General features: G+C 43.5%; 1 protein-coding gene across 1 annotated transcript in view; it reads left to right on the plus strand.

Annotated features, from left to right (window-relative positions):
* Positions 1-19743, plus strand: part of LOC140492352 (polyunsaturated fatty acid 5-lipoxygenase-like) — a 34263-nt gene extending 14520 nt beyond the window's left edge. Inside the window, exons 7-15 of the mRNA XM_072591273.1 lie at positions 1214-1383; positions 3149-3292; positions 9854-10057; positions 10858-10944; positions 12098-12267; positions 15299-15420; positions 17103-17203; positions 18505-18675; positions 19561-19743. Of these exons, the coding sequence (XP_072447374.1) occupies positions 1214-1383; positions 3149-3292; positions 9854-10057; positions 10858-10944; positions 12098-12267; positions 15299-15420; positions 17103-17203; positions 18505-18675; positions 19561-19743 (1352 nt within the window). The remainder of the gene's footprint in view (positions 1-1213; positions 1384-3148; positions 3293-9853; positions 10058-10857; positions 10945-12097; positions 12268-15298; positions 15421-17102; positions 17204-18504; positions 18676-19560) is intronic.
* Positions 19744-25766: the final 6023 nt, after the last annotated feature.

A 25766-nucleotide genomic window follows, 5' to 3' on the forward strand; every position in this document is an offset into this window, starting at 1 on the left:
TAGGAAATGTAGGGTTACAGGGAAGGGGGTAGACTGTTCTCCGGAGGTCAGTGTGGACTCAGTGGACCAAATGGCCTGCTTCCACGCTGTGGAATTCAATGATTCTATGTCATACATACAGACAGACTGAAGGCAAAACATTTCAAACACAAAACTAAGACTCCATTTGCCCTCTCAGATGGATACATAAGGTCCCATTGAACTGATTCAAAGGATATTTAAAAAGTCATTTGGGTAAGTTCATGCATAGGAAATGTTCGGAGGGATATGAACCAGAAGCAGACAGTTTGGGATTATGTCTGGAATGGACTTGTTGGACCGAAGGGTCTATTTCCATGCTGTATGACTTTGCAATGTTGAAGGTGACGACGAGAGCAAGGGAGTTGTTCAGAAGGTCACAAGATCATAAGAAATAGGAGCAGGAAAAGTCCATTTAGCCTATCAAGCATACTGCATAAGATCATCGCTGATGTTTGGTCTCAACCCCAGATTCCTGCATGCTTAACTCCTCCAGAACTGTAGACTCCCTTGTTGACTCTATAATTCAGCCTTGAATATGCTGAACTATTTATCTTCCACTGCTCATGAGGTAGGGAGTGGGGTGGGGGGGGGGGAGGTTGGGCGTCAGCTTCAAAGGGTTCAAAGGGTTCAATAGCCTTCTCCTGTCCCCACTTTCTCTGCTTCTATGAGAGCAAGACCAAATAGTTTGACACGTTGTGACTTTTTTTACGAATACTCAAGTTCTGTATTACGAAACAACTAGATTAAAAACAGTTTAGTTCCCAATACTGAAAGCCATGGGATTCCACTTGTTGACCTAGGTTCTAGCATTTCCCAATGGCGAATGTCTGTGTGGAGTTTGCACATTCTCCCTGTCTCAGTGTAGGTTTCCTCTGGGTCCTCCAGTTTCCTTCCACAGTCTAAAGATGTGCAGATGAAGTGGATTAGCCATGGGAAATGTAGGCTTCCAGGGATAGGGTAGGGGTTGGGTTGGGATGCTCTTCAGAGGGTTGGTAAGGACTTGTTGGGCTGAATACATTGTAGGGATTCTATGATTAATATTGACTTGTAGGGCTGGTTGTTGAGGAGGGAATGACTACGTTCACTTGGATTTCTACGGGGTTGGCTTTAAGTTGTTGTTAACGGCATCTTGCTATTTCTGCACTACCAGCTCTTTATGTTCTACCCCCACCCCCTGTTCCTTCATTTGCAGTGTTTGCCAAGCATCATTGGAAGGAGGATTGGTTCTTCGGTAACCAGTTTTTGAATGGCTTCAACCCAGTCCTGATAGAGAAATGCAACAAAATCCCACCAAACTTCCCTGTGACAGATGACATGGTCAGGACATCTCTCAGGAACTCCACACTGAAGCAAGAGATAGAGGTACATTGGTGTTTTACTCCTTCACATTGAGGACTAGAGATTGAACCAGGAGATGTAAAATTATTGCTGAGCACAGCGTAGGAATTTGACTCTTTCCCTGCAGCTTCTGAGAAATTTGATACCCAAAGAGGAACGTAAGTTTTGGAATACTTTATTTGAGTGCCATGTAAGCTCATGACAAATTGGAAGGAGGTAGTATTATGCTGATGTCACTCAGGTAACAATCCAGAATCTCAGGCTAATGTACTGGGGTCAGGGGTTTGAATCTCACCAGGACACAGGGTGAAATTTGAATCCAATAAAATGTGATCTTAGAAAGCTCACTCACATGGTGATCACTGTTGATTGACATTAAGGTCCATCTGGGTCACTAATTCCTTTCAGGAAATGATATCGACTGTCCTAGACAAGGTGACTCTATGATCAAAGGATTAGGTAGGGTGGACAGTGAAAGCCTTTTCCCTTGGATAGTGATGGCTAGCATGTGGGGAAACAGCTTTGAATTGAAGGGTGATAGATCTAGAATAAATGTCAGAGGGTAGGGTCTTCACTCAGAGAGTAGTAGGGGTGTGGAATGCCCTGCCTGCAACAGTATTAGACTCACCAACTTTAAGGGCATTTAAATGGTCATTGGCTAAACATATTGTTGGAGAAATTAGCCCAATAAAGCAGAGATCACAAAACACAGATTGAAGTGAAATTAACTGTTTATTAACACAGCGATATTGCGGAAGAGAAATTGGCTAAGCTAAAACAGCACAGACAGTCTGTCTGGGTAGCCGGAATTCTCTTCCTCGAGCTGAAAGTCAAGCCAGGTTTTATAGGAATCTTGTCCAATGATGTTAATTAAAAATAGGGAAAATGCAATGTATTTGATAATTAAGTAATCCACTTACAATGGTGATAACTACAAAGCAGAAGAATGTCCTGATTGTAGATACAATGAAGCATCCTGGCAGCATCACACAGTTTTTAATGGGATCAGGAGATTCCAGCTGTCTTTGAGGGTAGGTGAGAATGTTCCTTTTAAAGCAGCAAGTTGTTTCCATTGTTTCCCTCCTGTGGGCGAGGTATTCTGATGCCTCTCTGTCTGACCTGTCCTTTGTGAAGCTTTGGTATCACCGGGGTATGAGACTGCCCTCAGGGCTTTGGGACAGCTGTGTTGATTGGGTCCAAGAAGCTTATTGTTAGTTTGTCTTGGGAAGGGTATTCCCTGGTCTGCAAGTGACTATGGTCATGTCTGGTTTCCCTTGTCAGCTTGTTTGGTCAAGGCTGAGGTATTCTGGATGTTACTTGTATGGTTTGGACAGGCTTGATTTCCTATGTTCCCTGTGGCCATGCTGTGGGTAGGCAGGGTGGCAGATCTTTTCCCATATATATGGATGATAATTGAATAGTATAGGTTAGATGGGCTTCAGATTGGTTTCACAGGTCGGCACAGCATCGAGGGCTGAAGGGCCTGTGTTGTGCTGTAATGTTCTATGTCCTTACCTGGTCTGGCCTACACTTGACTCCAGACCCACAGCTATGTGGTTGAATTTTAATTTCAGAGGACATGGCTGGAGGCTAAACAGAACTCAAGCGATTGTGGTGAGTGACTTGGTGTAAGTGTAAATGAAGCAAGGCTTTGGGTTGAATTTTTGTTGATGGAACTTGAGGCCAGCCAGAATAGCTTTGGGATTCAGCAATTATAAGATGATCCACATTGATATTGTATTCAGACAGTGTCTGATTATATAACCATTCCTGTTTGTGCTTGTTTCAGAATGAAAATATCTATATTGCCAATTATGAGATCTTGGATGGAATTCCTGCCAATGTAATTGAAGGTGTGCAGCAGTACACTGCAGCACCTATCTGCCTGCTTTACCGTAATGAACAGAACTACATGATACCCATTGCTATCCAGGTAGGATCTGTAGACCTACATTACTTCTTATTTTATGAGCAATTACCACTGTAGACCACCATGTTGTGTGAGAAATCCTAACCGCTATCACTATGTTGTATGAGGCTGACTTCCCATTATTGTTGACCTTGGGCTGAGTATGCTGGTATTCATCAAAGATCTTCACCTTACAAATCCATGACTGCTACCACCTAGAAGGACAAGGGCAGGAGATTCATGGGAACACCACCAACTTCAAGTTCCCCTCCAAGCTACCCACCATCCTGACTTGGAAGTATATTGCCATTCCTTCATTGTCACTGGATCAAAATCCTGGAATTCCCTCCCTAATGGCATTGTGGGGTAACCCAAAGCAGGTGGACTATAGCTGTTCAAGAAGGTAGCTTACCACCATCTTCTCAAAGGCAACCAGGAATGGGCAATAAATGTTGGCCAGCCAGTGACACCCATATTCCACAAAATCAATAATTAAAAAATAATCGACAGTGTCTACTTGGTCTTGTGTGGCAGAAGAAAACTATTTTGTTGTCTAACCAAGAGAGATTCTTGGCTTTAACAAGATTGAATTTATTCCATGTTAGCACATAAGTATGAAAAGTACAATAGACATTTAAAAGGCATCTGGATGGATACATGATAAGGGTTTAAAAGCTGGGAAAGCTCAGCAGGTCTAGCAGCATCGTGGAGAGAAATCAGAGTTAACATTTCGGGTCAAGTGACCCTTCTGAGGATCTGTTTCTGTTTTGGATTTTGTTTCTGATTTATAGCATCCATAGTTCTTTTGGTTTTTATTGAGAATTTAGAGGGATATGGGCCAAATGATGGCAAATGGGACTAGATTGGTTTGGGATATCCGTTCAGCATGTACAAGTTGGACCAAAGCGTCTGTTTCTGTGCTGTGCAACTCTATGGCTCTGTGGTTTCAACCAACAGTGATCTGCCTCTGGATGTTTCCAGGATTCAGTGTTGTTCTTTTGCAGTGTTGTTCTTTGAAATTCTGCTGTTGAGTTGTTCTGGTGTTGGATTCTTGCACAGTTTTCTCCCTTTCAAGTTTGCAGTGTAACATTATTGATACCCTTTAGATTCTTTCACCCCCAACATTGAATACACCTTCAGAGACTTGAAATCTGCAGCTTGCCTTCTTATTAAAAATAGCTCCTTTATTCCTTGTTACATTTGGGGTTAGCTCTCTGCTTAAAACACAGCTTTTCTTTCTGCAATTAACCCCTTTACTTCAGAACATTACTTCTGCAGGCATTTGACATGAGGCAGCAGATTATCAAATAGGTGTTATCTCCTCTCTCCCTGGAAACATGATTTGGAGATGCCGGTGTTGGGCTGGGGTGTAGAAAGTTAAAAATCACACAACACCAGGTTATAGTCCAACAGGTTTAATTGGAAGCGCACTAGCTTTCGGAGCGACGCTCCTTCATCAGGTGATTGTGGAGGGCTCGATCGTAACACAGAATTTATGGCAAAAATTTGCAGTGTGATGTAACTGAAATTATACATTGAAGAATTGATTGTCTGTTAAGCCTTTCATCTGTTAGAATACAGTGATAGTTTCACTTCTTTCATGTGTAAATCACAAAACCCTTTTTTAAAAAAGTTGCATTCTGGAAACAGTTTGTTTGTGTTGTTTTTGTAGCTTCTTCATCCTCGGGAATGGTTAATTCACATGTTGCTGCAAATTCTTTTTATAAATAATTCCCCATTATTCCTTTCATCTCAAGAAACAGTTTAACCAAAAAGGAGTTATTGCTGCTTCTTCCAATCAATGTGTAGTAGTTTATGTTTGACAATTCTTTCCAATTCATGAACAGTTATAAAAAGTTTGAAGTGTATATTGTCACAGTCCCTTTCATTATGATGTTTCTCGTTGGGTTCATCTCAGTCAGGCAGTGGTAGATGATTGATCCATAATAAGTTCTAGTTTCAGGCGTTACCTCATACACCTCCTTAAGGTGTGTGAACAATATATGGTCTGCAGCCCCTTGACTGACCATATGTTTCTTGCTAAGATCTTCTATCCACACTTGTTGGCCTGCACACAAGTATGTCAATCAAATCTCATGGTGACGCTTACTGTAGTGTGATGCATGCATTAAAATTGTTCCTCCCCACATACAGATTGGTAGTCCAAAGGGCACATCTGTGGAGATTTGGTTGTATAGGGAACAGACTCTTTGACTTGCTGCCCACCAGCAACTCTGGTGGTGATAGTCTAATTGGAGCGGGATGGTTTGGTAATGTTACCATGCTGTGTCAAAGTCAGCATTTCTTTTCAAAGGTGACCTGATTGTTTGGAGCCCACCTGTTTGTTTGTGGTTATTTCAGTGGGCTCATGTGACACTCAGGTTCAGAACTGGCAGCAGACTGGCTGAAGCACACATTAGCAAAATGTGTTCTATCAATGTGCTTTGCAAATACTTCCTGCAAGACCCTGATGATCACATCCATGGTGGTGGTACATAACATCCTCACCTCGATCCATTAATTAATCAACAGTTACAAGACAGGACTTCCAATTAAAAATGAATAGGTCTGTGCTCATAAATTCCTATGGTCTTGCAGGGCAAATGCCAGGTATTAGTGTCTCTCATTGCTGTGGCTTGTGACTAATTCAAACTTCTCAGTCTGCTCTGAGATCTTCCACCTCTTTGGAGATCTCAGAACACCATGCTGCTGACTGCACTTGGTAATCCCCAACAGTCCCTGGCATATCTTGTGTAGAAGTGAGGGTGGAACAACCACCCGCTCACTACAAGTGAGTAAGATGGCCAAGATCATGAAATGCTGTCGGTGCTCAACATATGTTTCCATGGCCAACCCAGTAGACATTTAGTCTGTCCAACTTCTTTTCAGTGAATGGTAACATACTCTTGATCTCTCATCCCTATATTCAGTGGCTACCAATTGAAGCAAAGGTTTGGTTTACCATCCATAAAAATATTTGTAAGTCACAAACTGACTTCAGAGTAGCACATGCCTTGTTTTGCCTTTGGTTTTGCCATTATTCTATTGTTGTTGTCAATGAGTGCCAAGATGTGAACTGAAGAATGCCTTTGAAGAGTTCATACTTGTATTGTGGTGGATGAGGCTTTCTGCCTACGAGTATTTTAAGAATGTGTCTACACTCTGATGATGCATCTTCACTGTTTATCCATGAAGTAAAAACAATGACTGCAGATGCTGGAAACCAGATTCTGGATTAGTGGTGCTGGAAGAGCACAGCAGTTCAGGCAGCATCCAAGGAGCTTCGAAATCGACGTTTCGGGCAAAAGCCCTTCATCGGGAATACCCATGGACCACCATGTCATCCATGTGGTACGTCTCTTCTTGAAGACCTTGCAAAAGACTGGATGTAGTCTTTTGAAACATCTCTGGAAGTGAGGCAATCCCAAATGGTGATCTGTTGAAGCTGAAACTCCCAAATGCAGTAACAAAAATGGCACAAGCCGAATCTAATGCTTACATTGTGTTTCTGAAAGGGTCTCCATTTAAATAACTTAGCCAACTTTTTTTTTAAATTCACTCATAGAATGTGGGTGCCCTTCCCTACAGTGTGGAAACAGGCCATTTGGCCCAACAAGTCCACACTGACCTTCCAAAGAGTAACTCACCCAGACCCATTTCCCTACTTCTATCCCTGACTAATGCACCTGACATTATGGACAATTTAGCATGGCCAATTCACCTGACCTGCACATTTTTGGGCTGTGGGAGGAAACTGGAGCAAACCCACGGGGAGAATGTGCAAACTCCACACAGACAGGCACCCAAAGTGGGAATCGAACCCGGGTTCCTGGTGTGGTGAGGCAGCAGTGCTAACCACTGAGCCACTGTGCTGCCCAGCATTGATTGCCAATCCCTACTTGCACAGAGGGCAGTTAAGAGTCAACCACATTAGTGTGGGTCTGGAGTCACATGTAGGCCAGACAGGATCAGAATAGCAGATTTCCTTCCCAAACAGATATCATTGAGCAAGACAGATTTTTCCAATGATCAGCAATGATCTCATGTTCATCATTACACCTTCAATTCCAGGTTCTTTATTGAATTCAAGGTGCACCATCTGCCATGGTAGGATTTGAATCCAGGTCCCCAGTATTAATAGCCTAGTGATAGTACCACTAAGCCATTGGCTCCTCATCATTCTCCACTCTCAACTACTGTAGACATAGGATAGATGTGTCTGAACACTACCCCATTGAGCTGTGAGGTCAACATGAATTTGATGGATCCGTTGGATTTGGGTATAGTCATTGTCCTTGAGCATCAACTGATTGGTTTCCTAAATAGGGTAATGATATCCATTCTAATTCTTGCATGCTATGTCTCAATTTTCTTTCATTAATGGATGTGGAATGTTCCTGGGTCCATCAGTGTGATGCTGCATTCAAGGGTTTGAAGGGATATGGGCTGGGTGCTGGCAGGTGGGACTAGATTGGGTTGGGGTATCTGGTCGGCATGGATGGGATATCTGGTCGGGTTGGACCGTAAGGTCTGTTTCCGTGCAGTACATCTCTATGACTCTATGTTCAATTATTTTGGGTATTCCTGTTAAAAAAAAATCTCAACTCTGTTTGAGTAGGGTATTTGGCCCTCTGAGCCTGCTCCGCCATTCAACAGGATCTCTAAGAGCTAACTTTCTTCTTCTGTTAGACCTTGTCTGCTTCTGCTTCAAACTTGCCTCTTTACTAATTTAATTCAGGCTTCTGTTTCTGTTTTTTTATTGCCCTCACTATAGATGTAATTTCCCTAACTGTGGTTGTCCCTATGGCATAGATACGTGAACTTATGCTGTAGGGACTGTTCTTAATTTTAAGCTTTCCCAGTCTGTAATTCTGCCTAATTTTAAAAAAAAATTTGCTTGCCCACCAATATTTTTAACTTTACTCACAAACTCTAAGATGTCTCTTTACTCCCCAGCTGAAAGGTGATTTGGAAGGCTTCTATAGATTACTGGTATTTGATGCCATCTGTAACTGCATTGGATTGACTAATACTCCAGCTCCAAGGAGTTCCTAATTCTCCTGCTTCTGTGCTTCTCTTACCAGGTCTGAACTTTCTGTAATCCTTTCAAACACTTATAACTATATAAATCAATTCCTAATCCATCATCTTCCCTTTTCATTGTCCTTGTTCACCCATGTTCATGTAACTGTCTGGAAAGCAGAGCAACATCTCTACTTCCTCAGGTGGCTAAGGAAATTTGGCATGTCCATAAAGACTTACCAATGTTCATGATGCACCATGGAAAACATTCTATCCAGATGCACCATGGCTTGGTATGGCAACTGCTCTATCCAGGACTGTAAGAAACTACAGAGAGTTGTAAACACAACCCAGTCCATCACACAAGACAATTGTCCATCCATTGACTCCATCTACACTTCCCGTTGCCTCAGAAAGGCAGCCAACATCATCAAAGAGCCCTCCAATTCCGGTTATAATCTCTTCCAACCTCTTCCGTTAGGCAGAAGATATAAAAGCTTAAACACATTTACCAACAGATTCAAGAACAGCTTCTTCCCTGTTATTATCAGATGTCTGAATGGACCTCTCAAAGTTTAAATTTACTGTCAGTCTCACTCTTTGTGTACCTTCTCTGCAGCCATAACATTGTATTTCTAGCTCTATCCTATTACTCTTATGCATTTTGTATAGCATGACCTGCCTGTGCTACATGCAAAACAAAACTGTACTATGTACCTAGTTACATGTGACAATAGTAAATCAAATCAAATCAAAATCCTTTCATATGTCTAGCAGTACAGCTCTGATAACTGTGCTTCTTCAATTCTAACCTTTTATATTCCTGGTTTTAACTTTTACATTATATTCCATGAAACAAATTTATAGATAAACTAAGAATTGATGATTTGCATGAGCAGATCCCCCCAAAAGACCTGTAGCTCCATGAGTTGGGTTTGGAAGATAAGACGCAAAGTCACTCAATGAGGCATTAGAAATGGCTTTAGAGGTATACTAGTACATTCTGCTTAAAAACAGACAACGACCAGGACAAATTATTGGTTTAGTTCCTCAGACATTTGCTGCTGTACAAACGGCATGGATTATCACCTGTAAGAACTGACTCATTGTTGATGCCCTATGTGAACAATGTCTGTGACTTAAAATTCACACCCATGATATAATCAACTCCTTTTGAAAAATATGTCTTGCCAAATTTGTTGATCATTACTTCACATTAGCTAACATATTTCATCTGTTTAGTGACATATCTCAGATACCATTTGCTCCTTACAACCTGCCTGATGAACGATCTGGTGCAACATCAACTTTAACATTTTCATCCTTGTTTCTAATAGCCTCATGCTTTCCTATTACTGTAACCCCATCCAGCCTTCAAGATCTCCATTGTTCTCCAACTCTGGCCTCATTTGCATCCCTGATTTCGCATACCCACTGCAGGCCATTCTGCCTGGATTCCAAGCTCTGAAATTCCCACCTTAAAATCCATCCACCCTTCCATACCATAATGTATGATACATAGGCTTCCTGATGCTCCATATTCATCTTTCTTGTTGCTTACAGCTGAAGCAGACCCTGGGAGAAGACAATCCCATTTTCCTTCCCTCGGACGCTGAACTCGACTGGATGCTGGCCAAGATGTGGGTGCGGAGCTGTGATTTCCAACATTTTGAGCTGGTCTCCCACCTTCTGAAAACTCACCTGATTGCTGAGACATTCAGCATGGCCACTCTCAGGCAACTGCCGTCCGTGCACCCCATTTACAAGGTACGAAGCATGAGGAAGAATGTGACTCCATTTTAATTCAGGGAAATTGCAGCTGGTGATAGCGGCTGAACTGATGGTGGGAATGTCATCGAATCCTGATCTGTGCACTGTAGAATCAAAGGAATTTACAGCAGGGAATGGGGCCATTCGGCCCATTGTGTCCTTTCCATCCGATAAGGAGCCATCAAACATAATCCTACTTTCCAGCTCTTGGTCTCTAACCATGTTGGTTAGGGCTCTTCATGTGGATATCCTAATACTTATTGAATGTTATGAACATTTCTGCCTCTACTATCCTTTTAAGCAGTGAATTCCAGACCCTGCAGCAAAACGTTTCCCCTTGAAATCACTGTGACTCACTGACCACATATCTTAAAACCATGGCACCTTTTTATTGACCCTTTAACCATGGGGAACAGGCCTTTCCAATCCCTTCGATCTTGGTCCAACAGAGTTTTTAGACTTCAGAGTAGGATTTCTCCAGCCTATTCCAAAAAAAAATTAATCCTAGACTATGCAAACTTTCTTCATCACTGAAATTCTCCAGTCCAATCAATATTTATGTAAAATTTCCTCTACACTACTTCAAGCTTTTAAACATTTATTCTTCTGATCTTAGCATTGTCGGCGAGGTCAGCATTTATTGCACACCCTTAATTGCATTGTAAAAAATAGTGGTTAGCTGCTTTTTTGAACCGCTGCAGACTGTGTGGTATACCTATGTTCTTATCTCCCAGGCTGTGAATTGCAAACATTCACTACCGTTTTTGGATATTACAAATGTTATGTTTCCATTTTAGCTGCTGACTCCTCATGTGAAGTACACGATACATATCAACACCGTTGCTAGAATAAAACTGATAGGCAATAATGGATATATCAGCCAAGTGAGTTCTGATTTATGTAATCTCTCAGTTCTGAGTCTTTAATTGCAACTCACATAAATTCTAATTCATTTGTGCTTATTCAAGTGAAAGATATTAAGCTACGGCTTGGATTAGCGATGTTTGAGTTTCACTGTAACTAATCCAGTGAAAATGTAATGTGCAGAATTTTCACATGGTTATGGCTTTGTCTAGTGTTTTAATGGGACTTGCATTAGCTCTGGAATCTCAGGCCTGTTTGTGCATGGGTGCCTGTCAATGATTGAGTTAAAAGTGTTGTTCCGGAACACCAAAGATAACTCACCTGCTCTTCTCTAAAATCATAGCCATGGGATATTCTACATCCTCCGGAGAGGCAGATACAACCTGAGTTCAATATTTCATCTGAAAGATGGTGCTGTTATGTTGAACATTCAGCACTCTCTCAGTTCTGGGATCTGGGAGTGTCAGCCTATATGCAAACCTCTGGAGTAAGACTTAACCTCATCACTGTTTGATTCAGACCAAGTGTTCCCCATTGAGCCATGGCTGACTCAACATCACAGGTTTCTCCCTTCTTCCTCAGCTTTGTAGTTGGGTTAGAAACGTTCCCTGTGATGAAGCTGATGATTAAGTAACAAAATCAGAAATTGCTGGAAAAACTCAGCAGGGTCTGGAAGCATCTGGAGAGAGAAAGCAGAGTTAATGTTTATAGTACAGTGACAATAGCAATGAGGTGGCCTTCAGTTATGAAGAAGGGTCACTGGACATGAAACATTGACTCTGCTTTCTCTATCCACGGATGCTAGGAGACCTGCTGAGTTTCTCCAGCAATTTCTGTTTTTGTTCCTAATTTCCAGCATTTTCAGTTCTTTGGTTGTTCACATAGTAAGTGATCCTATTATGTTTAAGTGCCTTGTGACTGTTAGCTTTCCGCTTTGCCTTTGTGACAGTGCGCAACGTAGGTACAAGTTTGTTGAATGCTAAATCGCTTTCAATATGTCTTCCGCTCATTTAAACCAGGCTACCTCTTGTTGTCATCTTTATGCTTACACGTCACTTTCTCAGAAACATAATCCAGACAAACCTTAGAGGCCAGTGTCTATCCAGGAGCGGGGGTTAACCAATGCCGGTTGTGCCAATAAATGGGATTTAATCTGTCTCTTATTTTCCAAAGATGTTTGGTGTCAAAGAAGATGATTTTCATTTCCTGTGTTCAAAAGCCTTCCAAAGGCTAACATACCGGTCACTGTGTCTGCCAGACAACCTGAAGGACCGTGGGGTCACAGAACTCAAAGGGTATTGTTACATGGATGATGGCCTGCTCCTATGGAGAGCAATTCATGAGTAAGTGATAATTTTGATTGTTCTAGTTATGGGAATGCTCTCAGGGCAGTGTCTCATCAATTCTCTGGCACATGCAAAACCCCTCGACAATCAGTAGCCCTGTTGAACACATCAGAGTCAAATCTCCAGGAACAGTTCCAGCTTAGAAGTGTAGGTGACCTGAAATAACTCTGCAGAGGCTAGTATCCGGTCACCAAGTCACCCTTTATTTACACCTGGACAATACATGGATCCTGACCAGCTAGCTCAGAGCCAGTGCCTCGAGTGAGGAGAATCCCCAAGACTCCTGTTCATATTGGCCCAACGTAACAGCCTCAATCAGGATCTCCTATTTAATGAGATCCACACTAGGCCCCTGTTACAACCGCTACCCCTCTACATCTGGAGAAGCAAGCCTGCTCTGCTGTCTCAAGTCTGCAACCGCAATGATTTGCTGGCCTGGATCCTGAAGAACATTTTAACCATTTGGCCGCGGCTTGGATTTGTTTTCACACAGAGAACGGTGCATGTATGGAATGAGCTGCTGGGGAAGTGATAGAGGCAGGTACAATTACAACATTTAAAAGACATTTGGACAGGGACATGGATAGGGAAGATTTAGAGGGATATGGGCCAAACAAATATTAGAATATGTTCTCTACTACTGCAGACAGGCTAACTGGTCTCTGGTTCCTTGCTTTCTCTCTTAAATAGTGGTGTGACACTTGCACCTTCTGAGCTGCAGGAAACAATCTGTGCTCTTTCTGGGTTCTACCAGGATTACTCACTTCTTGACCTCATTATGGCTTCAGTTCAAACATGGACAACAGAGCTGAATTCCAGAGGTGAGGTGAGGTGACAGTGACAACCCTTGACATCAAGATCACATTTGAACAAATGTGATTTTGAGGAGAACTAGTAAAACTAGAGTGAATGGGAATCAGGGAGGGACATGTTCTGCTGGTTGGCGTCATACTTGACACAAAGGAAGATGGTCGTGGTTGTTGGAGGTCAGTCATCTCAGCTCCAGGATGACACTGCCGGAGTTCCTCATGAGAAGGTACTAGAGCTATCCATCTTCCATGGCTTAATCAATAACCTTCTCTCCATCATAAGGTCAAAAGTGGGGATGTTTGCTGATGACTGCACAATGTTCAGCACCATTCATGATCCATAGATACTGAAACAGTCTATGTTCAAGTGCAGCAAGACTTGAACGATATCTATGTTTGGGCTGATAAGTGACAAGTGACATTTTAGATTACAGGAATTAGATTAAAAATCGCACAACACCAGGTTATAGTCCAACAGGTTTAATTGGAAGCACACTAGCTTTCGGAGCAACACTCCTTCATCAGTTGTGTGATTTTTAACTTTGTACACCCCAGTCCAACACCGGCATCTCCAAATCAGGATTGATTACTTACAGTGTGGAAACAGGCCCTTCGGCCCAACAAGTCCACATCGACCTTCCGAAGAGCAGCCCACCCAGACCTATTCCCCTACACCTAACACTACAGGCAATTTAGCATGGCCAATTCACCTAAACTGCACATTTTTGGACTGTGGGAGGAAACATAAGCACTTGGAGGAAACCCACGCAGACATGGGGAAAATGTGCAAACTCCACACAGCCTGAGGTGGGAACTGAACCCAGGTCGCTGGCGTCGTGAGGCAGCAGTGCTAACCACTGTGCCACCGTGCTGGCCTTGTTGGAGATAGTCAGGTAAAGACTATCTCCAACAAGGGAGAATCTAACAATCACCACTTGATATTCAATGGTAGCATCATCAGAATCTCCATATTCTGTGGCGGGGGTTTAACCATTGACCAGAAACCAAACTTAATGACCCATGTTCATTTAATGGCTAGGAGAGGAGGTCAGAAGCTAGGAATTCTGCACATCCTGGCTCCCCTGTCGCCATCTACAAGGCACAAGTCAGAAGTGTGATCACATATTCCCCACTTGTGTGAATGGGTGCGGTTCCAACAAATCTCAAGAAGCTCACACCACAAAGCAGCTCCCACTTAATTGACACCATGTCCAAAAAACATTGACAGCTTTCACCTCAGTTGCAGCAGTGTGTACGATCTGCAAGATGCACTGCAGAAAGTCACCAAAGATACTCAGACAGCTCCTTCCAAACCTATAACAGCTACTGTCTAGAAGGACAAGGGCAGCAGATGCATGGGAACAGAACTTCCCGCCTACCCCCCTTTAAGCCTCTCACCATACTGACCTACTGTTGTCAGTAGAACGATGGTCATTTTTCAATTTGATGGTTGATCAGATAGATTTAAGTCTTCTCTTAGATTAGAATTCTTTTTTAAGTTGTTTGGCTTTTCTATCTTTTCACTCAGTAGAAGGGAGAAAGACATTTTCTCCTTTCTGGCTCTGAATGGTTCTCGCCACATTGCTCCTACCAGTCAGCAGCAAATTGCAGCTGGGCCAGTCAGAGGCTGTCATCAGGCAGATTTCCTTTAACTTAATGATACCGAGTGGTGCTCTGACTCAATAATCTGACAATGTCATTGCTCTAAAAAGCAAGATAGACATGCTCATCTAAAATTGGGCACCATTTGATTTATAGTTTATAGTCCAAAACGGAACAATGTATGGTCCTTTATAGCACATCTTGTGGTAAAAACGTTCAACTTTGAGATAGTCATTGTATCTTTTAAGCAACTTTCTTAAAAGGCATAAAATACATTTCAAGGACTGCAGGTGAGTCTCAATATTATCACTTTCAGGATCCCTTCCAACTCTCACATTTACCTGAGCTGGGATAAAGATCCTTCCCTATCATCACTGGATTAAAATCCTTAAACTCCTTAATTAGAACAGTACTAGGGGAGACATGATCACCACATTGTCCTCTGTGGCTCAAACAGACTGTCCACCTGCACCTACATGGAAGATCTGAAGGGTCAGATGTCAAAAAATTTCCATTTGTTCACACATCTCGAATAGAGAATTCATAAGGCCTGATAGACTACGTCTTTTAATGGTTTTTCATTCCTGATCTTTAACATATTTGAAAATAACTTTCAGGTTTGTCACTGGAATTGTCATGTATTACTATAAGGAAGACAGTGAAATTCAAGATGACTCTGAGCTTCAGGCCTGGATCAAGGACCTCACTGAAGTTGGACTTGAAGGTATTGGAGACTCTGGTAAGTGCGTAATATGTTTGAGGCAACATGGTGGCTCAGTGGTTAATACTACTACCTCACAAGCTCCAGGGACCCAAGTTTGATTCCAGCCTCAGATGTCTGTGGAGTTTGCACATTTTCCCCATTTCTGCATGGGTTTCCATGGGTGCTCCAGTTCCCTCCCACATTCCAAAGGTGTGCCGGTCAGGTGGATTGGCCATGTTAAACTGTCCGAGGGTATGCAGGCTAGGCAGATCAGCTAAGGGAAATGTAAGATTATGGGAGTAAGTGGGAATTGGGTCTGGATGAGATCATCTTCAGACAATCAGTGCAATCTTAATGGGCCAAATGGCCTTATAGAGATTCTAAGAATGCAAGCTCATACAGTACAAGGAAAATTGATAGGTCTATCTAAACAGCCTCCTCACTGCCTGACCAAAGTAGCAGTGCAAACAGCACTTACAATGAGATTCACCAACTTGCTTTAAAAAAGTGCAGCAATTTCATCCACAACCTTTGATTTGCAAACAGTCCTTTTCTCATTTCAGTCCACAATAAAATAATATAGAAAAATAAAAAGGTTTGGTCTTTACACTGTTGTAAAGTGAAAAAGCTAGGGTACTGGGGTAGAGGGGCAGGGTGGGAATGACCTGATAAAGGTCCTGAAAACTATGGAAGAATTTGAAAAAAATAAATAGACTGTTTCGGTTGGTCAAAAGAACAAAGATAGTACTCATCACTATAAGACAGGCAGCAACAAATCACCCACTGTCAGAACTCTGCGAGTTACCACTGACCAGAAATTCAACACAGAGGCCACAAGAGCAGGTCAGAGGCTAGGTATACTGCAGCAAAAACTCACCTCCTGACTCCCCAAAGCCTGTCCACCATCTACAAGCACATGTCAGGAGTGTGATGGAATACTTACCTGGATAGGTGCAGCTCCAGCAACACTCAAAAAGCTTGACACTATCCAGGAACAAAGCAGCTGCTTGATTGGCACCACATCCACAAACATCCACTGATGCTCAGTAGCAGCAGAGTGTACCATCTACAAGACGCACAGCAGGTCAGGCAGCATCCGAGGAGCAGGAAAATTGAAATTTCGGGCAAAAACCCTTCATCGGGAGTAGACCACTTCCATCTATAACAGCAAGGGCAGCAGATGGAACACCACCTGCTGTGAGTTCCCCTCCAAGCTATTCACCGTTCTGAATCAAAATATATTGCCATTTCTTCAGCGTTGTTGGGTCAAAATCCTGAAATTCCCTCTCCTGGGGCATTGTGCATCTATCCACAGCACATGGCAACTGATGCTGCGTCAATTGCAGATTTTAAATGAAGATTGAAATATTTGTGATTCCAAGTGAAATGGATAAGTATGGCTATATGGAGATGTGGATCAGTCTCAATCTCATTGAATGGTGAAGCTGACAAGAGCTGAATGGCCACCTACAAAAGTGGAGTTGAGATGTGGAGCAGACTTGAAGGGACATAGCACCTACTCTTGCTTCTAACATCTTCTGTTCCTGTAAAAGCTGAGAGAGCTTTGATATACTCTTGTGCTCATGAAAGTGGGAGATGTTTGAGCTGACGAAGGGGGTCACCCGTTTCTCAGCCTTTCCTGGTACAAGCATCATCCCACATAAAGCTCCTTCGATTTGCTCCCCGATACATCCTGTGAAACTGTGTTTGTCTTTCAGAATTTCCGGTGGCATTCCACACCAGGGAGGACCTCTGCAAATTCCTCACCATGATTATCTTCACATGCAGTGCCCAACATGCAGCCCTGAATAATGCACAGGTAACCACCACACAGACAGGGCAGGGAGACAGAAAGGGGAGAGAGAGAGAGAGAGAGAGAGAGAGAGAGAGAGAGAGAAAAGTAGCTAAGGGAAGAACAAGAGCGGGAGAGATAAAATCAAGAAGAGAGAGCAAAACAGACAAGGAGAGAGAGAGAGAGCAGCGAGAGAAAGATGGAAAGCAGAGAGACAAGGGAACAGAGCAAGAACAAAGAATGACAAGAGAGACAAGGAGATAGAGATTAAGGAGAGAAAGAGAGAAAAGGGATTAGAGAAGAGAGTTAAAGATAGAAAGAGAGCGAGAGAAGGGAAGAGAGGGAGAGGGGCCAGGAAATAAGAAATACTAGAAGAGGGAGCGAGGGAAAAAAAGAGATAGAGAGACAAGGGAGAGAGAGAGAGAGAGACAGAGAGAGAGAGACAGAGGAGAGACAGCAAGAGAGAGAAAGAGAGAAAAAAAAAAGACTGGGGAGGTAGAGGAAGAGAAAAAGAGAGAGAGAAGAGGAGGAAAGGAGAGTGAGAGAGAAAGAGAAAGAAAAGAGAAAAAACAGTCATAAAGAAGAGGAAATTGAGAGTGAGAAACAGAGACTGAGGCAGAAGGGGTGTCATAGAGGATTGTGGAGAGAGACAGTCTTGCACATTATTACAGGGACAGTATTACACATGGGTAGTCATCTGCAGTCTGGCTCAGTTTTTATCGAATCTGGCTCAACATTACTGAGATAATAGGTTCCCTGACTGAGGTCAGGCAGCACACAGACTGAACCCGGCACGTTTTGATGTATACAAGCTTAGTGTTATAACAGGCCGTGCCTTTGCCTAAGCCTCTAGAGTAAGAGTTCCTGTTCCTAAATTCCATTTCAAAGTAGACAAGAAGAGTTAGTCCAGTATGTCTAATTTGCCAGTTTTCCGGTTTTCCCCCCTGGAGTACCAAAAGAGTGTTGCTCTATCAGAGGGGCTGGTCTTTCAGCTGAAATATAAAACAGGGGATAATATTCATCTTTGGGTGAATAGAAAGATCCAATGGTGTGACTGAAAGAAGGATAATGGGTTTCTATTGGCCTATTTCAGTTTTTCACTTTTAAGTAGACACCAAGTGTAAATTCAAATTTGCTAGAGTGGGCAAGATGCCCACTGGACTGTACCCCAGTGCTGTGAGCAGCAAATGCCAAGGAGATTGGTCTCCTGATCTAAATGGATTACGAAGCCATGAAGCATTTTGAGGCAGGGGAAATGCAGTTGTAGATGAAAGTCTTTTCCTTCTTTCTACCCGACTGAATTCGATTTCCTTTCCTTTCTTGAACAGTATGATTGGGGTGCCTGGGTCCCCAACTCACCCTGCTCCATGAGGAAGCCTCCTCCCACTACCAAAGGGATCGTGACCATGGAGCACATCATGGAATCACTGCCATCTCTGCACCAGTCTTGCCTACAAATGGCAATTCTCTGCATCCTTAATCAGAAGCCATGGGAGATGGTAAGGAATTGATGAACAAACTCAATATCTTCCCCATTTCTGAAGGAAGGGGCGGGGGGGGGGAATTCAACTTCTGCTCCTAAGTCAACGCTACCATCTCTGGAGTCAATGCAGTGCACCTTCAAATTCCATTTTCCATTTGGAATTTGAAGGTGCACTGCATTGACTCCAGAGATGGTAGCGTTGACTTAGGAGCAGAAGTTGAATCAAACAGATCTATCCTCCCTGGTGCTCAGAAGAATGAAGTGTATATGTATATTATGGGGCACACCCTGAGAGGCCATTTCTCAAAGAGTTAGCAGGTTGGGATCGTTGTCAACCACCCCCCCCCCCCCTCCAACTCTGCCAAGGACATGCAAGTTATGGGCCTCCTCCACTACCAAATTCTAGCCACCCGAAGTCAAGAGGAAAAAGACCTCATCTCCAACCACACTGGATCAATGTTGATTTCACCAGTTTCCTGATCTCCCCTCCCCCACCTTATCCCAGATCCAACCTTCCAACTCGACACCACCTTCTTGAACTGTCCTACCTGTCCATCTTCTTTCCCACCTATCCGCTCCATCCCCCACTCCGAACTATCACCATAACTTCCCACCTCCATCTGCCTATTACATTCCCAGCTACCTTCCCTGTTCCCCCACCCCACCCCCACCCCCCCCACTCCACACCCCACCCAGCCAGGGGGTAGTGAACTGTTGTAAATGAGGGGAATTCTTTCTCTCAGAGGGTTGTGTGACTTTGGAACACTCTCCCTAAGTAGCCAAATGGCCTGCTTCTGCTCCTATTTTACATATCCATCAGAGCATGGGCCCTCTAATATCAAGTTCACCATGTTATTACTGAAGTGCCTGAATTCAACTAAAAATACTCCATATTTTGCAGAGGAAACTTGGCGATTACAATGAGAAATATTTCACTGAAGAGAAGGTGAAGACAATCATTGGGAGATTTCAAGACAAGTTGAAAGAAATTGCTTATCTAATCTGTGATGAACGTGATGAGAAGCTGCTCCCGAGATATGACTACCTGTGTCCGAAGAACATTGAGAACAGCATCACCATCTGAAGGCCCTCATTAGCAGGATATTCCTAACATTATACTCCATTCCCTTTGAAATAAAGGATCACATACCATTTGCCTTTCTTATCACCCCTTGAACTTGGATGATAGTTGTTTATGATTTATCAATGAAGACTCCCAAATCCTTCTGTTCTTAGCTTTCTGCAGTCTTTTCCCACTTCAATAATATTCAACTCCTGTATTCTTGCTGCTGAAGTACATTACCTCTCATTTCCCTACATTATATTCCATGTCAATTTTTTTTTTATCCACACACTGAACCAGTTTTTATCCCTCCTGCAGACACTGGGTCATCTTCACAACTTTCTGGATTAGTAGTGCTGGATGAGCACAGCAGTTCAGGCAGCATCCAAGTAGCTTCGAAATCGACGTTTCGGGCAAAAGCCCTTCATCAGGAATATTCCTGATGAAGGGCTTTTGCCCGAAACGTCAATTTCGAAGCTACTTGGATGCTGCCTGAACTGCTGTGCTCTTCCAGCACCACGAATCCAGAATCTGGTTTCCAGCATCTGCAGTCATTGTTTTTACCTCATCTTCACCACTTGCCTCCTCACCGATGTTAGTGTTGCATACTTGGCAATAGTACACTCACTTTCCTCATCCAAGTCATTCATACGTTTTGATGATACAATGGCTTTCAGAGGTGCATATGACCTGTTGTTTTTTTGATGAGAGGTTTTAAGGCAGAGGTGAAAGGCAGTCCACCACAGCCATGAGAGTAAACAGCTTGTGATGCTTTGGACTTGTTTTTAATGTTAGAAAAATAGAAGCAATCCAAATGGTGTGGTCAAGCTCTCACACAACCAGGATTTTCAGTTAATTTTTTTTTGGTTTTCAGTCACAGCAGTTGTTAGGGGCGTCTCAGCAGGATTGGAAACTGCAGTAAACCTCCTCTGGCTGCTGCACTCTCTCAGAATTTTCTCTTGCTGCTTCTTTCCTCCTGGGCTACTGGAGTTGAGTGCGCCACAATCTATTTTCCGAATTTGTCTTTTTACAAGAGTCTGTTTATGGGATGTTGCCACCTTGGAAGAGTTAATTAGTGATAGTTACTGTACCTATTATTCTGTTAAGTTTTCCAGTAGAGTTAAATTATTCCAATTCCCTCTTTCTTTTGTTGAATTTTAACAATAGTGGAAGAATAAACTATATTTTGCTTTAAATCCAGTAGTTTGATCAATCTAATTTCACCTGAAATGCAACACCTTACATTTACCTTTAAAATAAGAAAGTCTAGACTATCTTCTGAATATTTTGAGGGGGGTTTGGTTTGGTCTGTAACCATAGAAATTGCAGCAGGTTAGGCAGCAGACGAGGAGCAGGAGAAGCGACATTTCAGGCATAAGCCCTTCATCAGGAATATGGAGGTCGGGAAGGGGCTAAGAGATAAATGGGAGGGGGTGGTGGGGCTGGGCGGAATTTAGCTGGGAAGGTGATAGGTAGATACAGATAGGGGTTGATGGTAATAAGTCGAAAGCAGAGGGTGGAGTCAATAGCTGGGAAGGAAGGTGGACAGGTAGGACAGTTCAAGAGGGTGGTGCCGAGTTGGAGGGTTGGATCTGGGATGAGGTGGGGGGAGGGGAGATGATGAAGCTGGTGAAATCGACATTGATGTCATGTGGTTGGAGGATCCCAAGGAAGAAGATGAGGTGTTCTTCCTCCAGGTGTCGGGTGGCTGGGATTTGGCAGTGCAGGAGGCCCAGCACTTGCATGTCCTTGGCGGAGGGGGAGGGAGAGTTGAAGTGGTGGGCCACAGAGGGTGGGGTTGTTTGGTGTGCATGTCCCAGCGATGTTTTCTGAAATGTTCCATGAGTTGGCATCCTGACTCCCCAATGTAGAGGGGACCACATTGAGAGCAATGGACACAGTAGATGATGTGCAGAAAATGATGTTGGAGATGTGCAGGAGATGATGTTTGGATGTGCAGAAAGATTTCTGCCAAATATGGAAGGATGTAGCCTTCGATACTCACATTATCTATCCCACCCAATTACCCCCTTGTCCCTTCTATCACTACATTCCCATTTCCTTCTCCCATTTGAATGGGTTCCTGTGCTATCTTCCCTTCCCTTCAGTCCACACTCTCATCTGCACAGCATGCAAGAACCTCTTCACTGTTTGCACATTCTCCCCGTGTCTGCGTGGGTTTCCCCCGGGCGCTCCGGTTTCCTCCCACAGTCCAAAGATGTGCAGTTTAGGTGGATTGCCCATGGGAAATTGGCCTGTAGGTGGCTTAGTCATGGAAAATGCAGGATTACAGGGATAGGTCTGGGTGGGATGCTTTTCGGATGTTGGCCCGGACTCAACAAGTCGAATGGCCTGATTCCACACTGTAGGGATTCTGTGTTGGAAAATTGGAGGGGCTGAAACTCCTCGAAAGCAACCTCCTGGTTCCACAGTCACACCCCCCCCTTCTTGCAATCACAGACCAATCTTGGATAATCAAATCTGAGGGGATGTGACTGCACTCTGGTGCAAAGGGTCAGGTCAGACTCCAGCTTTTCATTTTGGATCCCCAAGTTCCTCGAACTGCAAATGCACTACAGCAGTGTTGCCCTGGATCGCGTTGGTGCCCAGTAGGTTCCATATGCTGCAGCAGCAACACATCACAACACTCATCCTGCCACCAATATCCTACTTGATTTATTTTGTAAATTAATTACTGCAGATTCTCTGGTCTTTATATTTTTCATTAAAAAAACACCAGTATTGATCTTTTGCTTCACCAGCTTTTATAGAAGAAGAGGAAAAAGAAATCCTTTGGTAACATAAATAAAAATTGAAGATATTACTTTTACCTTGTACACTAGAAATATTCACCAAACTGACTTACCGGTTGGTCTCTTTCCCCATCTTGCCGTGTTTTGTGATGGTATTCCACTGCTGGTCTGACTGCAAATAGGCCTCTTGATGCACACCTTTTATCCTCTTCCTCTCAACTCTCGTGCTAGACTGCTTCTTGCCGTTAGTTAAGCCACCTCTGTCCCACTTTGCAATGAATTCCTGATAGAACTAAGTTTCCAGTTCACTCACTCAGCCTCTCTCAATCGGCTGAAGTCTCCTTCACACAGAGCATGGCACCTTGATCTTTCTTCAACGGTAATTTTGCCGGTAGTGTGGTCAGGTGGATTGATGAACCCAATTTACTTGGCTATGAATGGACATGATTAAAAAACTGCTTTTTGAGGCCTATTTCCCCCTTCAGGGCAGGGAGAGGCCATCAGCTGATCAAGTCTGCACCAGTCCCAGCATTAACCATGGATAACCCACCCGACCTGCACATTACTGGATACTGTGGGGAAATTTAGCACAGCCAATTCACCTAACTTGCACGCGTTTGGACTGTGGGAGGAAATTGGAGCACCCAGAAGGCAGAGGGAGAGTGCGAAAATTCCACACAGTCGCCCCAGGCTGGAATTGAACCCAAGTCCCTGGTTGCCACTGAGCCACCTCACAATAGAATTAGAATCCCTACAATGTGAAAACAGCACCTTTGGCCCAACAAGTCCACACTGACCTTCTGAACAGTATCCCACCGAGACCCATTACAGTACGTTTTCCCCTGAATAATCCACCTAACCTACACATTCCTGAACACTATGGGCACTTTAGCTTGGCCAATTCACCCAAGCTGCACATCTTTGGACTGTGGGAGGAAACCAACGCAGACACAGGGAGAATATGCAAACTCCATACAGACAGTTACCCAAGGCTGGAATCGAACCCAGGTCCCTGCCACTATGAGGTAGCAATGCTAACGACTGAGCTTCCATGCCACCCTAGTCTTGCCTTACAGGATAAAGCAGGTATCAGGTGGCTACAGTGGGTGGACAGGATGCCATTATCTTGTTCTGAACACAATAGTTTCCCATCAGGTGCCAGATTTCTGGAGGAATCAGATCAATGAGTTCCCATTGGTGGCAAGGACCTGCAACATGCCCTGCTCTACCCACAATTCTACCAGCGCTCCAGACCTTGCCCCTCTTCCTTCCAGGAGTGGTCCCATTTCTCAAAATTAGCCACAGGGTGTCCTCCCAGCTCAGTCTCCATTGTCTGCATCCTCCCTTTGTCCTGCTTGTAATGCAAATGCAAGTGCATTTCCTAGGCTCCAGCACTCTTTTCAAGACTTCCTGTGACTTTAAATTACAACTGGTAATTAGTGGTGTGCTACAAGGATTAGTGCTGGGGACACATTTACTTACAGTGTACATTAACAACTTGGATGAGGAAAGTGAATGTACTATCAACAAATTTGTGGATAACACAAAAATTGCAGAGGGAGGGGAAGACGGTGTGCGCTAAGGAGAGAGGATGACATGACAGTCAGCAGAGAGATATACACAGGTATATCTCAGAAAGCTACAGAACAAAGGGATTTGGGAGTCCTCGTCCATAAGTCACAAAACAACTAGCAGCTAAACTTTACAGGTACTGGTCAGAACCCAGCTGGAATACTGTGATCAGTTTTGGGCTCCTTATGTAAGGAAGAATAGACTGACGTTGGAGGCAGTCCAGAGAAGGTTCACTTAGTTAATCCCTAGTATGGAGGGATTGTTTTATGAGGACTGAGGTCAGGCAGCACACAGACTGAACCCGGCACGTTTTGATGTATACAAGCTCAGTGTTATAACAGGCCGTGCCTTTGCCTAAGCCTCTGGAGTAAGAGTTCCTGTTCCTAGCTTCCATTTCGAAGTAGACAAGAAGAGTTAGTCCAGTATGTCTAATTTGCCAGTTTTCCGGTTTTCCCCCCCTGGAGTACCAAAAGAGTGTTGCTCTATCAGAGGGGCTGGTCTTTCAGCTGAAATATAAAACAGGGGATAACATTCATCTTTGGGTGAATAGAAAGATCCAATGGTGTGACTGAAAGAAGGACAATGGGTTTCTATTGGCCTATTTCAGTTTTTCACTTTTAAGTAGACACCAAGTGTAAATTCAAATTTGCTAGAGTGGGCAAGATGCCCACTGGACTGTACCCCAGTGCTGTGAGCAGCAAATGCCAAGGAGATTGGTCTCCTGATCTAAATGGATTACGAAGCCATGAAGCATTTTGAGGCAGGGGAATTGCAGTTGTAGATGAAAGTCTTTTCCTTCTTTCTACCCGACTGAATTCGATTTCCTTTCCTTTCTTGAACAGTATGATTGGGGTGCCTGGGTCCCCAACTCACCCTGCTCCATGAGGAAGCCTCCTCCCACTACCAAAGGGATCGTGACCATGGAGCACATCATGGAATCACTGCCATCTCTGCACCAGTCTTGCCTACAAATGGCAATTCTTTGGATCCTTAATCAGAAGCCATGGAGGATTGGGCGTGTACTCATTGGCTTTTGCAAGAATGAGAGGCAACACAAGATTCTTAGCAGACTTGACAGGGTAGATGTGGAAAAACTAGTTTTCCTTGATTCCTGGCAAATATATATCTCTCATCTGACACCACTAACAAAGATAATTGGATCATTATTTTTGGGAGCTCATGATGGATGATTACACTTCAAAATACCTCATTGGTTGTTGACAGGAGCTACTGGTTGCCCTGCTCTAGGAAAGATATTATTAAATTGCAGAGGCTGCAAAAAATATTTGCAAGAATATAGCCAGGATTAGATGGTTTGAGTTATAAGGAGAGGCTGGGATGTTTTTCACTGGAGTGTAGGACACTGAGGGATGACTTTATAGAGGTTTATAAAATCATGGGGTGCACACAATAAGGTGAATAGCAGATATCTTTTCTCTAGGGTAGGGGAGTTCAAAACTAGAGGGCATAGGTTTAAGCTTAGAGGGGAAAGATGTAAAGGGACCTGAAGGGCAACGTTTTCACACAGAGGGTCGTTGAAATGTGCAATCAACTAGAAGTGGTCGAGATAGGTATGATTATAACATCTCAAAGACGTTTGGACGGATACATGAATAAGAAAGGTTTAGAGGGATATGGGCCAAATGCCAGCAAATGGGACAAGTTCAATTTAGGAAACGTGGTTGGGAGGGATGAGTTGAGCCAAAGGGTCTGTGACTG

Source organism: Chiloscyllium punctatum, chromosome 21 (assembly GCF_047496795.1).
Source record: "Chiloscyllium punctatum isolate Juve2018m chromosome 21, sChiPun1.3, whole genome shotgun sequence".
NCBI classification, from domain to species: Eukaryota; Metazoa; Chordata; class Chondrichthyes; order Orectolobiformes; family Hemiscylliidae; genus Chiloscyllium; species Chiloscyllium punctatum.